Here is a 20,138-nt window from a genome sequence, read left to right on the forward strand (position 1 = left end):
TTAAGCTTCCTTTGTGTTTCAAAACTACCGAGTCATCAGAGGGCATTTCTCAAGGGTAGTGCGCTACACGTTCCCTGTAGTTATAGCATCACGTGATATACGACGCATGGGAGCAGTGTCCATAGGAGCATGAGGCTTACCCACGAGAACTATCACTTCGCGTAGCGTACGTATGTGTTTCATACACGTGTACGGGAGAGGGCTCAAAATCAACGCATTAGAGTTTCCGGTTACCGCCGTTCGTGCTCTTCGAGTTTGTGTTCTTCACATGACCCCTCGGAGGAAAAAGAGAGGGTGGGGGCACTATCTAGGGAACTTCCGTGCTTCCCTAAAATGGGATGGAAGCGAGATGTCAGGGATTCGTGGCTGAAAGCCCTCTCCGTTTTCGGCAGCATGCTCCTCGTTCGACCAAACTACCGTGTTGGCTCGGTTATAAGTACATCTGTTGATTTCTTGTTTCTTTCCAGAATCACGTTCCGATAGCTATGCAAAGCTATGGCCAGTAAACAACATTGCGGCTTCGTTGACGTTAAAATGTTATTTTTTCCTTTTTTACGAGCGGCAAATGCCTCACATTATGACAATGATGAGGCACTGCTAAGTATATATATATATATATATATATATATATATATATATATATAGTGCTTCCCTTTTCTTCGGTGGATGGTGCCACAAGTCTAGGCACTGACAGGATAAAACCGTCGCGTGCAGAGCCTTTTCCCTTTTAAAAAAAAAGTCTTATTCCGCGGTGCTATCGCTCTCTGGCTAACAGAGGCCTTGCCTTGTTTCTATATTTTTTACGTATCTCTTTACATGGCGTCCTCAGCTTTCAGGAAGCGAGGGAAGCGACTGAGGACTGGTCTCCCAAATGTTCTTCATTTCCGTTCCATACAGCAAATATCGTTCTACACTTGGCGCGTGTTCGCATATATGCCATGCGCTCGTTTGAAAATTTTTGACAAACGAGGGCTATCGAAAGGCAAGGTTTGAGCCAGTGCTCTCGAGAATCATTCATGAAAGGTATATTTTTCTTTCTGTCCTGAGTCACTGGCCAGATCTGGTCCCGGTGCCTACCATTAGCTATAAGCCTGTTACATGCGAACGTAACTTCAATTAACTGGAACGATCTCACACAGTAATCGATCACACAGTTCTAGGGCTTCAATTGCCAAGCGCAAATATAAGCCCTCCGAATACTGTCTGGCGTAAATGGAGCCCAACGTAGGTATACACGGCAGACAAGTAAGCAAAGACGTCCTCTTGCAAGTTTAAAATGAGCGCACACTTTGTCCAAAGATGACAGAGATACGTACACGAGACAATCTCTACGTACTCGCAACTACAGTTAATTAGGATCTGACAACAGACATACAAAAATGTGCAAGAAACTAAACACACACCGTGCATAAACGAAAAACTGATAATTATCTCACATTCTAGAAAATACAGCCAATAATCGCTGCAGTTTTTTTCCATAAACTCTTGCTTTGCCACTGACGTCAGCCTTTTCCTTCCTTCCGATGAAAAATGTTTTCATTGCGGTGAGTACACTGCAAAGTAATTTACAATATTAAGTGTGCATAAGGGTGTAATTGACACCCTTAATAACTATAACTGACACCCTTACGCCCTTACCGCTGTGACAGCGCTCTACAACCTCGTATTTACACCCTCAAGGGTGTAAATTAGTTTACAGTGTAGAGCCTGTCATGTGTGTCTCTCTTGATTTCTTTCCGTGTGCAAAGTGTACGCTTGTTTAAACTTGCAAGTGTGAATCAACTAGCTCAGCAACACGTTCTTTTAAGGGACATCTTCGTTTCTCTGCCCCAATTCTGCCCTGATTCTGCCCCGACTGCACTAAGTGACGTCACGGAGGTAAAGCTGCACTTAAATAAAGCTTGTTGCTGTGCGATTTAGTTGAAGTTTACTCTCCGTATTAGCTTTAAAAAAAAGAAAAGGGGGCGCCGTGTTTTCAAGGATCGATCGTCCACTTGAGTTGAAGAGAAGTGTCATAGCACCGTGCGAGGGCCTTGATCAGACGAAGCGTGGTAATAGAATTAGTGACTGTACGTCTGTCGCCTTAAGCGCATTTTCCACAGGAAGGTCTCGTAGGGAGGAAATTCCGTTCAGAATTTCTCGACTAAAGGAGTTCCTGGTTTCAAATCGCTAGCCAGTTCTTTTTACAACATCCAAATACTTTGAATATCAGTGATCCTTTCTGCGACTGGAATTTCGGAAGATGTCTAGTTTACTGTGGGCGATGCCTCCAATTCCGTTGATTACACTTTTTCAGTTGACGTTGGCGATCTGTTTTGTTGAAAATCTGTTTCATGCCCCAAATAGACACGTGTGCTCCCACTAGATAATGTATCAATTTCAACAAGGTGGCGGATTTCCAGAAGCTTGTGGGTATGGTTTGTCTAAAGTTTAATGTCTCTATTGTAATTTTATGTCTGATCAGATTTTATTAAAGATTGGCGGCTGTAACTCACCTCATCTGGCTATTACTATCCTTTAATTCGATAATAGTGTCAGTGTGCCTATAATGAGGCGTTCATGTAGACTCAGAGGCTGAGTCAAAAACCATTTTTTATACAGTCGCTTTACGGGATGCCTTTAGCCCAGAGAGGGCGCAAGTGCAGTTAGAGTATAGGCTAAGCATAACTGGCGGGGCGACATCTTGATTGAGTAATCATATCGGCCGCTTCTTGCTCCGATGAACTCAGGGACTCAGACAGCTAAAGTGGGTAAACAAAAAAATTAATCAATACATAAACAGAAACGTTCGCACGCCCGAAATAGTGGTGGCGCATTTACTGGCATTAACAGCAACTCGAGAAGAGAACAAAAAACAACATACATGCTAGTTTGCGTTTGGTCAAAGCGCTACCAATTGTCGGTCTCCCCGAGGGAGAATCATGCGCACCGCATCTGTAGCGCTGTTACGGCTTTACCGAAGCCAAATAACGCACACACATATCACTGCCTGTGTTTACCGCAACCAAGTGTGCCTGCCTCGCCCAGTTGAGACAAACGTTCGCACCATTAGCAGCCACGTACCGCATTTCGTGACAAACGGCCTTTCTATACGGCTTTGTTATCACTCTGACCGGGCGCATGCTTATCGAGCCAGAACTTTCTCTCTTCCTTTCGTTCTATACGCGTCATGAGGAACATTTCGCTGTGCTTGTACGCGTCTCGACCATTCTGGCCTTCTTATTTCTTGCTGCAACCGTCCACGATATTTATTTTGTTTTCTTTAGAGGAAGAAACTGCAAAACGGATGACTATGGCAAACTCGTGTTTTCTCCTCGTTCTCTAGCAAACACTCTCCGGTCCTTTGCATTTCTTTCCGAGTTTTTGCGTCTCATAGGAAACCCTCTCCAATTGCACTTTGAAGCGGGGAAGAGGGGCATCCTTTACTCTTTCGCATCAGAGCTTTCGCTTCGCCTTATTGTGCCGTTCCTGCTCCTGTATGTTTTCTTCTTTTTTCTTTCTTTCTTTTCTTTTTTTTTTACTCATCACTCGCTTCTCTGTTTAAACGGGTACGCACCTCCGCTCATCGTCTTTGTCGCTCGAACATGCAACGGCCCTTACGGCTTCTCACTTCGTTATTGTGTTCCTGTGCTCGCCTGTGAGTTTTCGATTTTTGTTTTTCACTTTCTGGGGGATATTTTCGCCCCCCCCCCCACCCCTCCCTCTTTCTCCCCCGTTCGCAGCGTTCGTCGTGCGCTTCCCCGCCCCCCCCCCTTTTTTTTTTAAACGTTTCGAATCGCCCCCATCTCGTGCATCGTCGTTTACGTTTACACCTCCTTCACTCCACTTTTCTGTTCGCTCCCTTTCTTTTTTTTTTCTCGTCCCTGTTCGTACAAATTTACCGCCACTCCTGTTTTTTGTATCTTCTCCTTTCTACTCGTCGCCTTTTCCTGCGTCTTCTCGTGCGAGCTATTTTGACGCCCACAGTGTGTAGCCGGCCGTTCCGGGCTTTCTTTCCACCTCTTCCCTCGATTGTCCACTTGTTTCTGCTCCACGCCTTCTTTGTTTTCCTTAATTTTCTTATTTCTTCGTTCTGTCTCTCTCTCCCATATATTCGTGTCATAGTACGGCAGTCTTCGCCTGGGGAACACACGCGCACCTCCCTCCTTACCGCCCTCTTATTCCCCTCCCGGCCACCTTCCCTTTCGCCCACTTTAATATTAGCAGCAGGAGCAGGGCCGTGGCTGCAGGCTGCGATCAATAGCACCAAGAAGGATGGAAAGGCGTGCTCACGCCGCCTGCTGCTCGATGGGGAAGCGGCGGCTGGCTGGGGAAAAGAGGGAAGGAGGGATACGCAAAAGGGAGAGTGCGGTATCTGGATAGGAAAGGGAAGCGGGGAATGCAAAAGGAGTGAGCTGGTGGCGAAGAGGCGCGAGGGTGCGGGGAGAAGAACGAACGGGAGAGGAGGAGGTGAATGAGGAAGAAGGGATGCGACGGAGGCGGCGGCTGCTGCTCCGGGACTCGGTGTGTGTGCAGCGGGCGCGCGCGCGCGGCGGCTATTTTTAGCTCCCGGGTGCGTCTGGCATCAAGGGCGGCCGACGCCGCCGACGCTTGCGCCGTCGTCGTCGAAAACGAGCCTGACCCGCTCTTTCTCCCTCTTTCCCGCTCTCTTTTCCTCTCTCCCTCGCCGGCGCTGCATCCCGTTCTTCCCTTTGCACCCTTTGTTTCAACCATTGCCTTCGCCGCCGCTGCTACATCTCTGCCGGTACCGCCACTGATGTTTTTTCCTAGTTTCTTAATGGGAAAGGAGGTAGTTCTCTAGATGGGAAGCTTCTTTCTTTCCTCTCTCTCTCTCCTCCTCCTCTTTTCCTTCCAGATGGACGGTCGTCGCTGTTTTCGTATCTTTCCTTTCTTTCTCGCTCTCTTTGAAAAAGAAAAGAACGAAAAAAATATGCGTAAACAATGTTCGCTCCAAAATGCGCCGCGTTTTTTCGCGCGTAATAATGCGCCGCATCGCGGCGGGCGGTCGGCTGCGTTCCGAGCGAGAGTTGAGCAATGCGCCGTTTCCCAGCGCGCGCGCTTTTCCCGGCGACGCCCTGTAACTTCGGCGCGCGCCGTGCGTGCCGTCAGGGCCTGAGCGCGTGTGTAAACGAACACCGTGCGCCATAGTTGGCGAGACAACGATAAAAGGAAGCGGAGGCAGTATTTGTTGCGTTTTTTTTTTTTTTTTGCTCTCCCGCTTCTTTCTTCAGGGACGAGGGCACAACTAGGGATGCTAACAGAAATGAGAGCGTGAAATGAACTGTGAAAAGCGTTGGTGGTTGGGAGGTTGCGTAGAAAGGCGAGTAGATTGGTGAGATGGCCGGTTGGGTAGTATGCCGTCGAGTGGCTACAGCGCATGGCAGCGGCCAATGGTGTTCTCTGAACGGTTGTGCCCTGCCGCGGTGTGTCGGGCAACGCCCGGTTGTCAGGCATCGTTTGCCGCCGAGCTGTTAAATTCTCGAGAGACTGCAAAGAGATAGAGAGAGAGAATGAAAATTTATTCAGAGAAATGCGCACGGATAGGACTGAGATGGTGCGCGCCCCTCCGGCCTGCCGTCCTTGCATTGCTGTGAAGGGTGCTGGACGATGATACTGTCAGCATGCTGTCGCGGCTTTATACGAGGTCAAATGCATTCTCTCTCTCTCTCTCTCTCTCTCTCTTGTTCCACTCCATGTTTTCTGACGGTTTCCAAATAACAAAAGGTGAATGTATTTTGATGGTCTGAAAAACGGTACAGACATCAAACGGTAAGCCTGACTCCCACTATCATAGGAACAGTGCGTTATGAAGCTTCCCTTCTTATATGAAAGTGAGTGTGACTCAGTGACTAGAACGTAAACCTAAAAGAAAAAAGAACTTGCGCTTGCATGAAAACGACAGTATGCGCGTCGCTCGCTGCTGAAACTTACGTCAAATGGGCACACATCTGATGATGCCGTCCTTCCAGCTGTTCATCCGCCCGCATGACACCAAAATAAGTTAACAACGAAAAAGGAAAATGAGCTATCTGGGAAGTCGTAGTCCAACGCCTTTGAATCGTAGGTACAAAGACGTACGGTATTAATATCGTTTACCCCCATTTATCGGTGCATTTATAGCAAGCTGAATCGAGAAATCGGTATCCTATATTTGCTGGCCGTGGCGCCAGATGCACCCCGAACGTAATCGGTGAGCGGACGCCGCCGAAACGGGAAACGCCACTGGTTACCCGGCATTGCACTGGGTGGCTTCCTGTTGCGAGGTAATGTAACCTCTAGAGAAGCGGTGCTACGATTTTTTTTTTTTTTTTTGTCTTTATCCCAATGTCTCAGTGCTCTTCGAACGCATGCACCACAACTGCCCTGCCGATTCTCTGCGGCGGCAGCAGCTCCTCACTTAACGTCTCTGAGCGGAGAGCGCGAGATGGTAGCATTCGCTCTGGGGGCGAGGTGGGGGAGACGTACGAGGGGGGGTTAACTCTGAACGCGGGGCTAAACGATTCTGAGCTGATCGCGGAACTTCGGTTGTTATTGTTTCCTCCCATTCTTCTCCCTCTCTCCCCAATCACCCCCGTCACCACAACGCTGCTTGCTGCCGCTGCTGCTCACAGGAGAGGCGGACGTATTCAATCGCACGTGGAAGCAGCAGGAAATACTCGATGCCAAAATGAAAAAATTCCTTTCGGTGAGCCATTTCTTCCCGGCCGGGCCAGAGCCTCTTGGTCCTTTTTATCTATTTTTTTTTCTATGGAACGGCCAAAATCGTTCTCTCTCTCGCCCCAACTGTTTTCTTTTTGTCTTCGTGTTCTCTCGCCCGGCAGTCGGCGTCGTCGTTCGCTCTTTTGCATTGTCCGCTGAGCTGCTGCGTCTTCTTCCTCCAATGCGAGCTGTTGTACCGTGCTGCGTGGCTCACGCACTTATCGCCCTGCCTTACTTCCTCTTCTTCCTCCTTTCTTAGCTACCTTTTAGTGTGTGTGTGTGTGTGTGAGCGCCTCACTGTGGCGCCCGCGCTCAAAAAAAAAAGAAACAAAATTAAAGAAAGCCGTCTCTTTTTTTTTCTTTTTAGCCTCTCGTCACACGTAACGCGTTATGGCTCGTTTATGTGTTGCAGTTGCTGTATTATCCCTTCACCCTCTTTCTCTCTCTGTCACTGTGTCTATCTCACTGTGTGCGTCTATCTTTCACGATGCATCTTTTTGTGCGTGTGTGCCTCTATCTGATGGTATGTTAGTATGTATGTCATGCAAGCAAAGCACGTTTCCTTCGGACTTGTGTGTTATGCCCCGTTCTTTTCTCCCCGTATCCTTACTTTATGTTCCCATTGAAAAGGATATATATATATATATATATATATATATATATATATGATAGCCATTAGGTTGGGATTCCTGCAAGACTGCACAATGCTGTTTTTCAACCACAAGGAATCGTTAACGGGACATTCAGCTTCCTTTTACGAACAGCCCTTTACAGTTGCTTCATCTAATTAGATAGCCGCTGAATCTGCTTAGACAGCATAATTTCGAGACGCATATAAGTTATCTACGCACAAAATGTAAGCAGGTTAGACCGGCCGATCAGCTCGCCATTGTGTTTTTTCCCTAACCGTTATTCTCAGTGATGTGCCCAAACGTAGGCTTAATCTCTTTATAGCTTATGTTTTGTGCGAAAGCCTCGTGATAAGCACGAGCGATTGTTTGCGCTCCGGTTTTCGCCACAATTAATACGGTGCAGTTTATGAATGCTTAGGTGGAGAACTAATGACTTCTGGCGGGGTGTGGTTCCTTCTTGTATGTCCGCGATAATTATGCGGAATTTCTTTCCATAGAAAGATACACTCCGCAACCCACATATGGGCGCACGATTCAAAGACATTGGGCGCTAACTTTCCACAGCACGGAGTACTCAGATACACTCTTCAATGTCGCCTCGTCGCAAAAGCGGTTGCTTATATGTCAATCAATCAATCAATCAATATTGTTTGTTTTCTGTTACATTTTTGTCATGTAGATGCTTCTTTTCTGTCACCTACCTTAATGCGACTCCAGTTTCACTCATTCACCAGTCTCATTTATAGATCACGGTATAGCTAACAGCTGCTGATGTCACGAGGCAGCTGTGACCCAGGAACTTTCCGGAACGAAAGGGTCTGCTGCTTACCGCATACCTGCACACCTGCAGAAACGAGGACGGCACCATTTTCTCTGAACTTTTTTGCCCTGCTAAACTAAGACAAACTTACTGGTCAAGTCGTTAAGAGAGCCAGAATGATAAGAATGTGCGCGCCAACGCCAGGCTGACGGCGAGGTCCCCATTTGGGAATTGTTTCCTCTCTGTCTCTTCTTCTCTCCCTCGTGTGACGGTGTTCATGCACGGTGCTGCAGGTGACTGCGCGTATGCGCCGCGTGTGCCCCCCGTTGGGGGCGGAGCGGCGAGCGTGCCTTACGCGTACGCCACGGCGACTACTCCCAAGGGCGGCGGCTGTAGCGCGGCCAGCGGCTCCGCCGACACGTGCCGAAAGAAAACGGTGCGCTTCAATCGGGACCACGGCGGCTGCAGGGACGCGCTCACCAAGGACTCGGGCATTGACACCAGCAGTAGCGCGACGCTGAACGAGGACTTGTGCCTCAAGGTACACAAGCGCGCGCCCGCCCGCCGTGTCTTCTCCCTCGGTCACACACGCACACGCACACAAACAAACAAACAAAACACACACACACACGCACGCACGTACCCATAAACATACACACACGTGAGCGTGCGCAGACATGCAGGCACGCAGAAACGGGAGACGCTGCAAACAGTGGAGTTGACGTTCATCGGGAGTTTGCAACCACGCTTTGAGAACAGGACAAAAACAGAAATAAGCAGAAGTCATACGGCTGCACTGACGAATAGAGTGAGACTGACGTCGAGGCGTTACGATTTGGTTTGCGTTGCTACTTGTGGCGCTCGCTGAGACACCGCGCATTCGGACAGAGAGAGAGAATAAACATCTCTCTGTAAAGTATGAGGCCTACGTGGATTCTTGATTTTTTTTTCCGAGCACGTACGGCTTGTATACCGCATAAAAAAGTTTAAGAGGTCTTTGTTTACGTGCACCAGGCATTGTTTAGCTCGTGCTAGCGGTCAACTCCATTTAAGTTTCCACCCTCTTCGCGAACTTCGTTTGCCCACACCGTTGCTGCTATCAGATGTGTGTCAGCTCCACTGCTTTCTTTTTTGCCATACTGACCGAATCTTAAGACGACAGTCGCTCCCTTCACTCATTATTTTTTGCGCCTTAAGCGCGTGTGTTTGCAATAACGAGCTGCAGATAGGATGATGAGCGTACGACGTTTGCAACCCTATAGATTGCCTAGCCTCTCCTTGCGGTCTGAACTGTGATAGCCCCTTGCGTAGCTGTTACAACTGTTCAAAAGCAAATAGTGAAAAAAAAAGGCGAAACACGGAAGCAGATACGCCAGCGTGACGTCACGTGACGTCACATACGTCACGGGAAGAGTGGTGACGCGTTGGTGTATCTCTTCCCGCATAGCGTGCTGTTTTTTTAGGCTGTTTGCTTTCGAGCGTGTACCAAAACTACATGGTGTTACCGTTGCATCCGACCTAAAGATATCACATTCTCATGTGCCACTAGATTAGCGAGCACTAGGCATAGTGGTTAGCTCTTGCAAAAGCATGGCGCCTCTCTAGCAAGCCTCGCATGTGACAGTATAAAATGAGCACGGGCATACCATACGCTTCGCTGTTGCACGCCGACCGCGAGAACACAGTTCGAGATGATTTGGACTAAGATCGTCTTCTTAAGACACGGGTCGTCGATTTATGAATTTAAATTCAACTTAAGGCTCTTCCTAACCGACGTCTCCTCTCGATCATTTCTTTAACGTGCGAAAGCCTTGTAAAGCTTTTTTAGATATGCATCGCAAACCGCTCTAACGCAACTGCCTTTGGTCGACGCCGGAGAGCAGGTGAAGGAAGCTCTATCGCTGCACGAAACCATATAACGTAGCTCAGCCACAAATAACAGCCCAACGCGCAGCCACGTGGCGAAAGATACTTTATCGCTCCCAGCGGCGCTTGTTCGGTCATCCAGCTTGCCACTCTGTCCGGCAAGCGTGCTTTTCTGCACGACAATAAAGGCTGGCGGTAAAACGTGCGCAGCAGAAGAGCCCGAGGGACAAGCAAACTTCTGCCACCCTAGAGATGCTTACGAAGTAGGTAGCGTCTGAAAGTCGCGATCAGAAAAACTTCGCATGCGGCAGAAAATGCACCCGGCACTGCTCCGTTCAGAACCTGTCGCCTCGAGCCTGACGGGTTAAGCTTGGAGCCGGCGGCTAACGCAAAAGTTACGGCCGCAAATTAAGGGGGGAGCTGCGCGACTGCTCCAATAAAGAGTCAAGACCTTCTGTATTAATTGATACGCGACACATGTGCAAGGCAGACTGTTCAGCACTAGGCAACTTAAGGCAAGTAGAGTCGTCATCAAATTTGCCCGACTATGTGAAACTTTTTAGAGCAAACAAGATTAGTTTTCCTACAGAATTAATGCCCTTTCTATTTCTTTAGTCTTTTGGGGGGACGGGATAGCGTAAGCCCATGATATGAAGGAATAATTCAAGGAGGGTTGTAGCAGATCATCGTTAAGGAGCTCAGCGATCAAATTGTAACCTCGGTAAAATGTTAGCGGTGTGAAGACGCTTATAGCGATCGTTAGAAGCGGTTCAGGTTGTTTGTGTTAAATCCAGGTAACCTTTCCACACTGATTCAACATGAAAAATCCAAAGAACAAGCGCAGGTCTCAACAGACATATCTCAGGCACGGCTACACATTCATAATACGTGAGCGTACAAGAATATACTAACAAGACGTAAATTAGTAAATTATGTGGAGGGGGGGGGGGGGGGCGTGTTTGTCCCGTACGTCGCATTTTGAGCGATCATAGTAATTCTTTTCGATTCACTTATGGAATAAGCAGCTATTAATCTCACGGCGACTTCCCATACGCCTGTTTCGACGCGCTTCATTAACTACACATTCGCCCATATGCCGATGTTATTTTTTGCTCACATTTTCCGACTTCAGCGTGTGTGCAGTGGTTTCGCAAACATTATTTAGTCCTACCATGTGGCGATTTACCAGAAAGGCGTAGTATTTGCCTGGCTAACACGGCTAACTATACAGGTAGGGGCTAATGTGAATTATTATGGGCCTACAACAGAACTACAACCCTGAAAAAAAAATCGCCAGTTATTCGTGGTATTGCAACGGAAGACCAGCGATGAATGTGCATCCGAGCTGTCTGGCATTCAAAAAAAAAGGGAAATGGGGTTTATTGATTGTTATCCAATTGAAAAGTATTCCGGCAGAACCCATAGCCCGATGAATGCCGACGTCATTGCGATTTGCATTTGAAGCAATTGTAGCGGCACAACGTATGCTGCCAACGCCAAAACGTGTACGGAGCCGGTTTTCTTTCTCGCGCTTCACACCGCACACGCTTGCGCCATCTTGTGGTGGCGCCGCCGTAAGGCCTGCGCGTGGCGCGGGTTCAATAGGTGGATAGCCAAATGTCGGTTGTCGCAAGGGATTGTGGGGTACGGCGTATTCTACTACAACTTCCGGTTCGAGACCACGACGCCGTCTATGTCGCCGTCACTTCCTACCCATGCTTCACGCGCTTTAGCTTTTATATTATGCTGCGGAACTTTGGTGAAAAACCACCGCTGGGCAGTTCCGATACGTAGGTGTGAGCTATCGCTCCTTCGTACTTATGTTGGCGCCCTTAGACTCGTGTATTTTTAGGTGGCAGGCATTTCACGCCCTAACGTGTTTGTGTCGCCTCAATTAGTCATATAACGTTTATCAAGCGCAAATAAACGTTCGTTAACTTAAGAAGTAGTTTTTAATAAGTGGTAAGTCAACCTAATAAGTGGCTGTTTGTAACGCTTCCTATAACAAACGGTGCAGTCGATCGCTTCGTCCACCGTTTGCTCTGCAGCGGTGCCCAGCGCGCGCCATGTCGTCGGCTGCTGTGCCCCCTTCGCAGTCTCCCGTTTTTTTTCTCAAGCGACGCATGTCGTGTATAACTGCAGAGAGAAAGCACCGATTGAAGTATCTGAAAAATGCACGAATTATTTTGACGTTACCTCTCCTCCCTCTTTCGTGCAGCCTCAGTTGCCTTTTCGTTGTACCGGAATGAAGACGGCACATAATCAATGTGCTGAGGATCCTTGCTGGGTGCACCTGTGTGTATTTAACTGATTGTTAAAAAGGGGGTATTTGTACTAGAACGTTAGTAGACGAAGTTATTCGCCAAAACACTTGCCTGCGACGAAATGATCTTCACATATTCTGGCTCTATACCTTCGGTACCCACAGCTCGCCGTCCACGGTCGCTCGTTTGACGGCAACCCATTTACATTTGTGCGCTTCATTCCATGGAAAACGAAAAAAATTTTTTTTTCCTTTCACGGAAGAGTTCGCGCACCCTAATGCCGAGCAGCCAACTATAACCACGTTGCTGAAGCGTGTTTGTTTCGCGAACAGCGGGAAATCGCACTGTAGAAACTGCTGACAAGGCTGAACGAAGCAACAGAAGTGCTAACCCTCGAACCGGAAGTCGCTAGCATGACGACATCGTCATTTTGATATCCACCTATTCCGTCGAGCATCGGATAAACTTACAGGTTTTAATTTTTTGTCATCGTAGACCGGCACATAAACTGTGGCACCTACCTGGTTACCCAAGTTGGCGTCAAAGAGGTTCCCTGAAGAGCGGCATATAAGTACGCAATGCCACATACCGAGTGACGCAGGTTGGTCCGATGGTTGGTTTTGAACCCTCAGCTAGCACAGCAGCCAAAAGCGCTACCCATTTGACCATGGACTACCTGTGACCTAGGTTGGCGAGAAAGCGGTTAGAGACAGCCAGCACCCGAAAAGCGCATCAAGTACCCAAAGAATGCTAATCGCGTGTAAAAAGCAGAAGTCGAGAACATTTGGCCGTCCCGACTGGGTCAAGTCGGAACTCGGGACATTTGCTTTATACCTTTACTCCAATGTCGGAGACTGTCCGGCTAAATTCGGGACGGTTGGCAGCCCGTTTCATAACACAAAATCTAAAGTTTCTAAAGGTCGACGCACCGTTCGAGAAAGCTGCGCCACAGTTTGCACAATTGGCAACGGCGCGCGCGATAAGTTGTTGAACAAAGGCAGCATGTAGTTACGCAACTGGCTTTGTCCCCTCTCCAGGGATCACAGTGCAAATGCATTTTCAGAACGCGAGTCTCCGTCAGGGATCGGCGGCATCTCCGATTGATCCCACCCCTATTTGTCGAGTTAAAAATACCGACGGCTCTAACGAAATGTGTCGAAGTTTAACACTACGTGCTATTTGCGTAAGCTCTGCTACAAGAAGCGCGCCGCGCGATTGTTCTGTATATGTATACATATATATGCAATCCCGCATGGCCGCTGGCCTCCGCTCTACGCCTTTCACAGGGAGATTACCGAGCCACCTGCTTACGTAATCGAAGCTCGAAAACGGGCTTGGTGCTATATTTGCGCTTACGGCTGTTGAGCCGTTAGTGCGGCTAGATTTAGTACAGCTTAATGCAAGGCAATCGTGTACGCCGTACGGCGCGAAAGCATACTCCTAAATATAGGCTACCGGCTAAGTCTAGCCAAATGCAGCACGTCGAACATCTTCTGCTGGCCCATAGCCTCGGCTAACGCTGTGACATTCAAAGAAATCCATCTTGTTTTTTTTTTTTTTTTTTTTTTTTTAATTCAGAGTCTGCAAGTTGGAACGTTAGGCATCATGCCTACGTATATGCGATCGTTATTAACGTACGCACCCATCGGCTTTCCGTTAACCTTTCGAAATCGTTGAAGACCACGCGTACATTTGTCGGGCAGAGATTTCATCCCCGATATCAAGCAGGCGTACGAGTCAGAACACGATCCCTAGCTCGCACATTGGCATCTGTAAACGGCGCGATTGGTTAGTGTGTTTAAAAAAAATGTTCATGGATACTGTTTCGAAAATAAACGTTTATTCCTCCTCCTTATAACTCAGCAGTACGAAATCACTTTGCTCTCCCTTAGAATATCAAGGAAACAGCATTCACAAAACCTTCTTTTAGCGTATACTTAGGTTCTTTTAACGTCTAGTTACATGTAGCTTCCATTTATGTGCAGTTTCTGCAGACCACAGTGGTTTCGGTTAATGTGCACTGCAACCTGTTTATTAAACGTTGCTTTGTTTAGATGGACGTTGTAAATAGCGTCAACAGAAACGCCTGTGGAGCGCTCGCCATCGTCCTTCGCATACTGCCTTTTCTTTATCTGTTTGCTGATATTTGACAAGCGTCTTTTTTTTTTCGCTGTGACAATAATGTAGTACGCACTCTTGCAACTAAAAACGTCGTGCTTGCGTCGATGTCACTTTTCTCGTTTTTAAATTGGACGCAAATCTGGCAGCACTGTTCGAGAACTTTGGCTCACTATAGCAGTTACAGATATAGCGCGGTATAGAATGGCTAATTGAACGTGTCTTCATTCGTTCATATTATCACTATATTGAAAAGGAAGGAAGACACTAAGTGCAGAACACACGATGTTCAGAGACAATGATAGGTTACGCGTGGATGTCAAAGCGAAGGAAAATACGCCCGTTGTCATCGGATTACCAGCTGGATTGATGTAGTCAGGTTAGGTTGGCTCGCTTAGATTGGATTACGTTACGTTAGGCGGCTCGTGTATAGCTAGCTCTAGCTACTTCACCTATAACATAACTTGGTGTTGTACTTGAATAGTCGGAGATCAATAGCCAGGAACCTTTGCGCGGAAGTACATTCGTTTACATTCGTGATAGCGATAACAGAAAGTTAGCTGTGTACGCTAATTGGTAATTTCCGCGAATAACGTGAGCTTCCTGTTCCATTTTTTGCAAAATGACTGCGGCTTTCTTTTTTTTTTTGCGAAGCGTCTGATTCTTTCTAAGGGACAGTCAACAATTAAATCGCAAGTAATAGCTCTGTACTTGGCACAAAAAAGAAACAATCAAAACAAAATAAAAACAAATTTAATGAAACCAGTGGGGGAGCCACTTTCTAGTCTAACTACGAAAATTACCACGGCAGACACTTTCTACTGTGCGCAAGTCGCACTGTAAAGGCGCACCTTGCGCTCGCGGAGCTACAAATCGATATCAGTCACAATCCAGTGAAAAACGGTCACTGTCAAAAAGCTTTGAAAACTGTACGCCTAATAATATCATGTATTATTTTTCCGAGGATCGTTTTCTTTGCTCGAATGCATGCGACAACTCGCGAGGGAACCTCCAAATTCTAACACTGCCATTACAGTTGCCTTTTTTAGGTGGCGTACAGTTGAGCCGTTCACTGAGGAACACTTGAAAATTACACACACATTTTATGGTGTAACGTTGTAACGTAAAGTTGAACATTTTTTTTGCTTTGTTTCTCAAGTGCTAATTACGGCAGAAGCTACGTCCTCACCAGTGTGCGCTCCTTGAAAAGCAAAACAAACAAAAAAAAATAAGGAAAGGGAATACAGGAAAACTAAAATAAAGGAAGGTGAAGAAGAACGCGCGCACACAAATCCGTTGCAACACCCCCCCTCTCTCGGCTAAAATATTGAGGCTATACCGCCGCGCGTTTTGCACCGTGCCCTCTTCCCCCTCTCCACTCAGGCCACCCATTTTCGTTCGCCGTCGAGCAGCAGCCACGGCGCGGCTATTTCGAAACTGCTATAGGCCGCTCCGTACACGAAGCGCTGAGCGCCGCCGCTTCGAGTCTGTCTATACTTAGCCTCACTATCGACGTGCACCGCACACTGTCGCTGGCCTGCGCTTTGTTCGACGCCTTCTCTCTCCCTCTCTCTTACAGACTCTCTCTCCTCTTTCTCCCGCACTTGCTCAACAACTACTTTTATACACACTCTCGCGCTCTTTCTCTCGATCTTTTCTTTTTTTTTTCGTATTTTCGCTAGATGCCCCAAATGAGGGCATTAGTGTACGCGATACCATTTTAGGAGGAAAAAGAACCCGGGAAGATAGAGAGGAAAGATTAAGAGAGAAAAAAAAATAAAAGAAGACAGGCCGGCCCGTTCAATATTTTATGACGAGTCGGTCATTCTCTCCAACGTGCTGGGTGCCTTTGTTTTAGCGACAGGGAAGGATCTCACTTGCTTTAGTCTCGTTCGTGTGCGTAGACAAGTAAAGGAAGATCTCAGAGTCACGGCAATAATCAAAACGAGACAGATTCGTTTGTTGGCAACCAGCGGAATAAAGATCATCAACGTTACGCACTTGCGACCCCAGAAGCACGAAGTGAGTTGCGGAAGGGGCCCCTATGTCACAGTGCTATGCAAGGAATCCGTGTAACAAACTTTCGTTAGATGAGTGTATATAGATATCGTAGGCACCAAACTTTATTACCTAGTTACTTATACAGAATGTAAGCAAGCAAAGGAACAAGGCAGGCAATATCGGCGTGACAAAGGTGATATAGTCTGCAGTCTGCGCTATTCTAAGTTGGGGAGACAACTAGTGTGCCGTCTATGCGGGACAGGAATATGAAACCACACTGAAAATAAAACTGGCGTAAGGTGCTTAGCTATCTGATCTAACAGCGCCAACCACACGGGACGCGCACATCTGACGTATTACCGTCGTGGTAGCGTCGATAATACGGTAGCACCGTATTTATTAACACCGTATGTAACACCGTATGTGGTTGCAGCATTCCCATGCTGCAACCACAGCTGAAGTTAGTGCAGCTGCTTCAATTTCAGGCGTCCAAATACGGAGAACACAAACTCATTCAGCCCTCATGGTTGCTTGCGCATAAACGCGGCGCGATCATGCATAAAACACGTCGAAAATGCTGGTACATAGGTTTGCCACATTAGGCTGCGCTGTCTTTCACATATCTGCTATTCTCCAGGCCCCCAGCGTACTACAGGAATAGACTGAAAATACGTTCCACGTGATTGCCACTTCAGGCTCTGCTCCCTCACATTCGACTATTTTAATATCACAGCAGTTCCTCTTTCAAATAGGTATTCAATGTCTTTAACGCGCCACATTTTTATTACTTATTATTTTAATCGAACATGCCAACCACAGTTCACGCGATGGTGCATTGTCGGCTACAAAAGTTCGTAAGAAATGTTCAGGCGAACCAGGCGGACGAGAAGAACTGAAGTTGGCATTATTGTTTCGTTATCGACGTGGAGACTCGAGACGTTTCGATAGCTTTGCGCAAGTATAGATGCAACGCGAATACAGTTATTTCGGCATCACATTCACCAACCATCGAAGGGCAGTGTACTCGTTTCATCTAAAGGTACTCTGCTGACTGACCAAAACAAGCCGCGCTGATTATACTCTGCGTTTTACTATAATAATCATCTTATGCGATGCGTATACAGTTTGGGCTAAAGTTACATGCAGCAGTAATTGTTTTATTTGCCCATGTATGCATGCCTGTTGCTCGCTTCCCCTGCCACGCAGCACGAGCTAGGCGTGCGCGACCCGCGTAACGTCAGCATGGCGGGACTGCGTACTGGCATGCACTGCACGGTATTATTGCCCGTTGGCGCAGCAGCAGCTTGAAGCATGCCCTCTTCATACGCAATGCCACGGAATGCAAATGTCGACGCTCTGTATATCCTGTCTGCCGTATGTGTGTAATATTTTCGATGCATTCTTTTTTTTTTCTTTGGTAAAGTGACAGTTTCTGAGCTCGAAGCTTGGCTCGGCGAGTTTCGAGACCACAGAAACGCGTCTCTTCATTAAGTACAATGTGTGAAGCTTCAATGCTTCTGATAGCGCGTTTGTTTGTTGTGTATAATCAATCATCTGCGTCTTTGGTCACACGGGATGAAGGCGTCGTGAGCCGATGTGATGTATAGCAACGTGTTCTGTGTTCACAATATTAAAAAAAAAGGAATTCGAGGTAAATGTGTGATGGTTGGCAGCACTTTGGAAAAAAAAGAAGGTTTAGTAATATTCCTAAGCGCGAAATCTCTCGTGGATCATTGCTACGAACTGTTTCGTGAACCTTAGCTACCTTCTGGTCAAGTAATGTTTACTGATAAACTAGCTAGCTTAGTCTTGTGTTCTTGTCTGATTACTATATCAGCAAGGACGAGATGTTCGAGATAAAGAAGGGAACAATGTTTGTTTTATAATTTGCATTTTTTTTTACTGGCAATGTTTTGCTACAGTGGTTGGTCAATCAACAGAGAACCGCTGGCGGCGGTTATGTTCGTGAAGTCACAGGCAGTGTGTTGAAGAGCCTTGCTAATGATACAGTAATATTGCTATGACGCACCTTTAATCACACCGTATAGACTACAGTCAAGCCTTGTAACGACCCTTCTGCGCATGAAGTGATTACAGCTGTGCACCTAAAGGAAGTGTGAGCACATTATACGTAGATGTTACATTTCCGTATTACGTAAGACAGCAAGACCGTCAGCAGTCGATCAACGCCCTTTTTTAAAGCCGCGAGCAACTTCACAGCCCAGACTACCGGACACCACTCAGTGAACACCGACAACCAATTCGATCGCTCTCTGCCAAGCTGTACATACGGCCTGTAACAGCTAGACAACTACCAACATCCATTAGCAGAACCCCTCCCCAAATTGTATTTTCTTCTCGAGTACGTACGCCTTCCAAGGAAAAGTAAAGAGGAGAAAAAATAATTATTGCATCATTTTTTTTTTTTGCAGCCCACTGCTGACTTGTGAGTTTTAATGCGCCTGAACACATGGTTTACCAGCGTTGCCAAGCGTCCATGTCAGTTTTCACATTCCCGTTTTTCCACCTTCCACCGAGGCGCCTTATTTTCTTCACGCATCCGTACACAGCTCTCAATACGCCACAGCCAGCAGGCTTATTGTTTTCCTTTCTTCAGTTCGTCTCCAATTCAGGAGCGTCTGCCTTTGCTCGCGCACGCAATTACAAAGCCAAGCGGCGCGCAGAGGCCTCTCTGATCGTCCCTCGGAGCCGGCACAAACACACACACACGCCCTCACGCAAGCAATAATAAGAGACACGTGAGGGGCCTCCGCGGCCTTCTTAAAGGGAACGCGGGTCGGCGGGCAACGAGAAGGCGAAGGAAGAACGTGGCCCCGTTTTCGTTATTCGATTGTCTCGCCGCTTTCTCCGCAACTCGGCGGCGGCTCCCGGCGTGTTCTACTACAGCCGCTTCGCTCCCTATGTAGTCTTTCTTCAGTCCAGGCACGGGGGCAGCAGCCTCCCCCACCCCACCCACCACTGCGAGTTGGCTGTTGAGGTGGGCGGTTGAGGGCACCGCCTCCTGCTCCCGGTTAGACGATCCGGTCACGGCTTCCCCCTTTCCACCCAACACGCAGCCCCTCTCTTCCCCATTTCCCTTCACCGTCCTCGTCGGGTCAGTCGGGAAGAGAGCTTCTTCCCGTAGCAGCGGGAATTGGGGAAGTGGGGAGCTCCATGTGTGACCGCCGCCGCTCGACGCTGCAGCCGCTGGCAGCGCGCAGTCGAGGAGCGGCGCCCTCCCGGTTGCATTGCAAGGAAGCGGCCGCCGCCGGCACAGCACGGCCGGCGGAGAGGGGCCGATCGAAGCTGACCTGACTCGCGCATCGATCCATTTCGAAAGCGGACACGGAGAAAGAAAGGCCGCTTTCGGTCCCGCGCGCGCGCTCTCTTTCTGTCGTTCACACTACACTCTTTCTCTGCCCGGCGTTTCTTTCTTTCAACGCTCTTCTTGTTTCTCTCTCTCTCTTTCCCACGTCTTGTTTTTCTCCCTTTTTGGGGAAAGCTTCTGCTTCCTGTTCTTTCTCTCCTCCCCAATTCTGCCCCACGTTGTTCACTCCCTCTTTCGCGCGTGCGGACGAGCACACTCTCCTCCGCTACCTCCTCACCCCGCTCCCGCCACCCTCGACCGTCCTTCTCTAGGCTCCGTACCGCTTATCCTCACACCCGTCTCCTCTCACCTAGCTGTCCCGCAACATACTGTATTCCTTCCGTTTTTTTTTCTCCCGTATTTCCTTCTTTCTAAGCTTTTGCTTCCTTATTCCTACCCGATTTACCTTCTTTTTTTCTCCGAAGCCTCCC

The 20,138-nt window shown here is 47.9% G+C and overlaps 1 protein-coding gene across 2 annotated transcripts in view; it reads left to right on the forward strand.

Annotated features, from left to right (window-relative positions):
• Positions 1–20,138, forward strand: part of LOC119450498 (regulating synaptic membrane exocytosis protein 1) — a 130,010-nt gene that overhangs the window by 74,884 nt on the left and 34,988 nt on the right. Inside the window, exon 6 of one of the 2 annotated variants that reach the window (XM_037713973.2) lies at positions 6,612–6,685. In XM_037713973.2, the coding sequence (XP_037569901.1) occupies positions 6,612–6,685 (74 nt within the window). Of the gene's footprint in view, positions 1–6,611; positions 6,686–8,384; positions 8,633–20,138 lie in introns of both variants that reach the window. The other variant, XM_037713972.2, reaches the window with a different exon arrangement.

This window comes from Dermacentor silvarum, chromosome 4 (genome assembly GCF_013339745.2).
Source record: "Dermacentor silvarum isolate Dsil-2018 chromosome 4, BIME_Dsil_1.4, whole genome shotgun sequence".
Lineage (NCBI taxonomy): Eukaryota > Metazoa > Arthropoda > Arachnida > Ixodida > Ixodidae > Dermacentor > Dermacentor silvarum.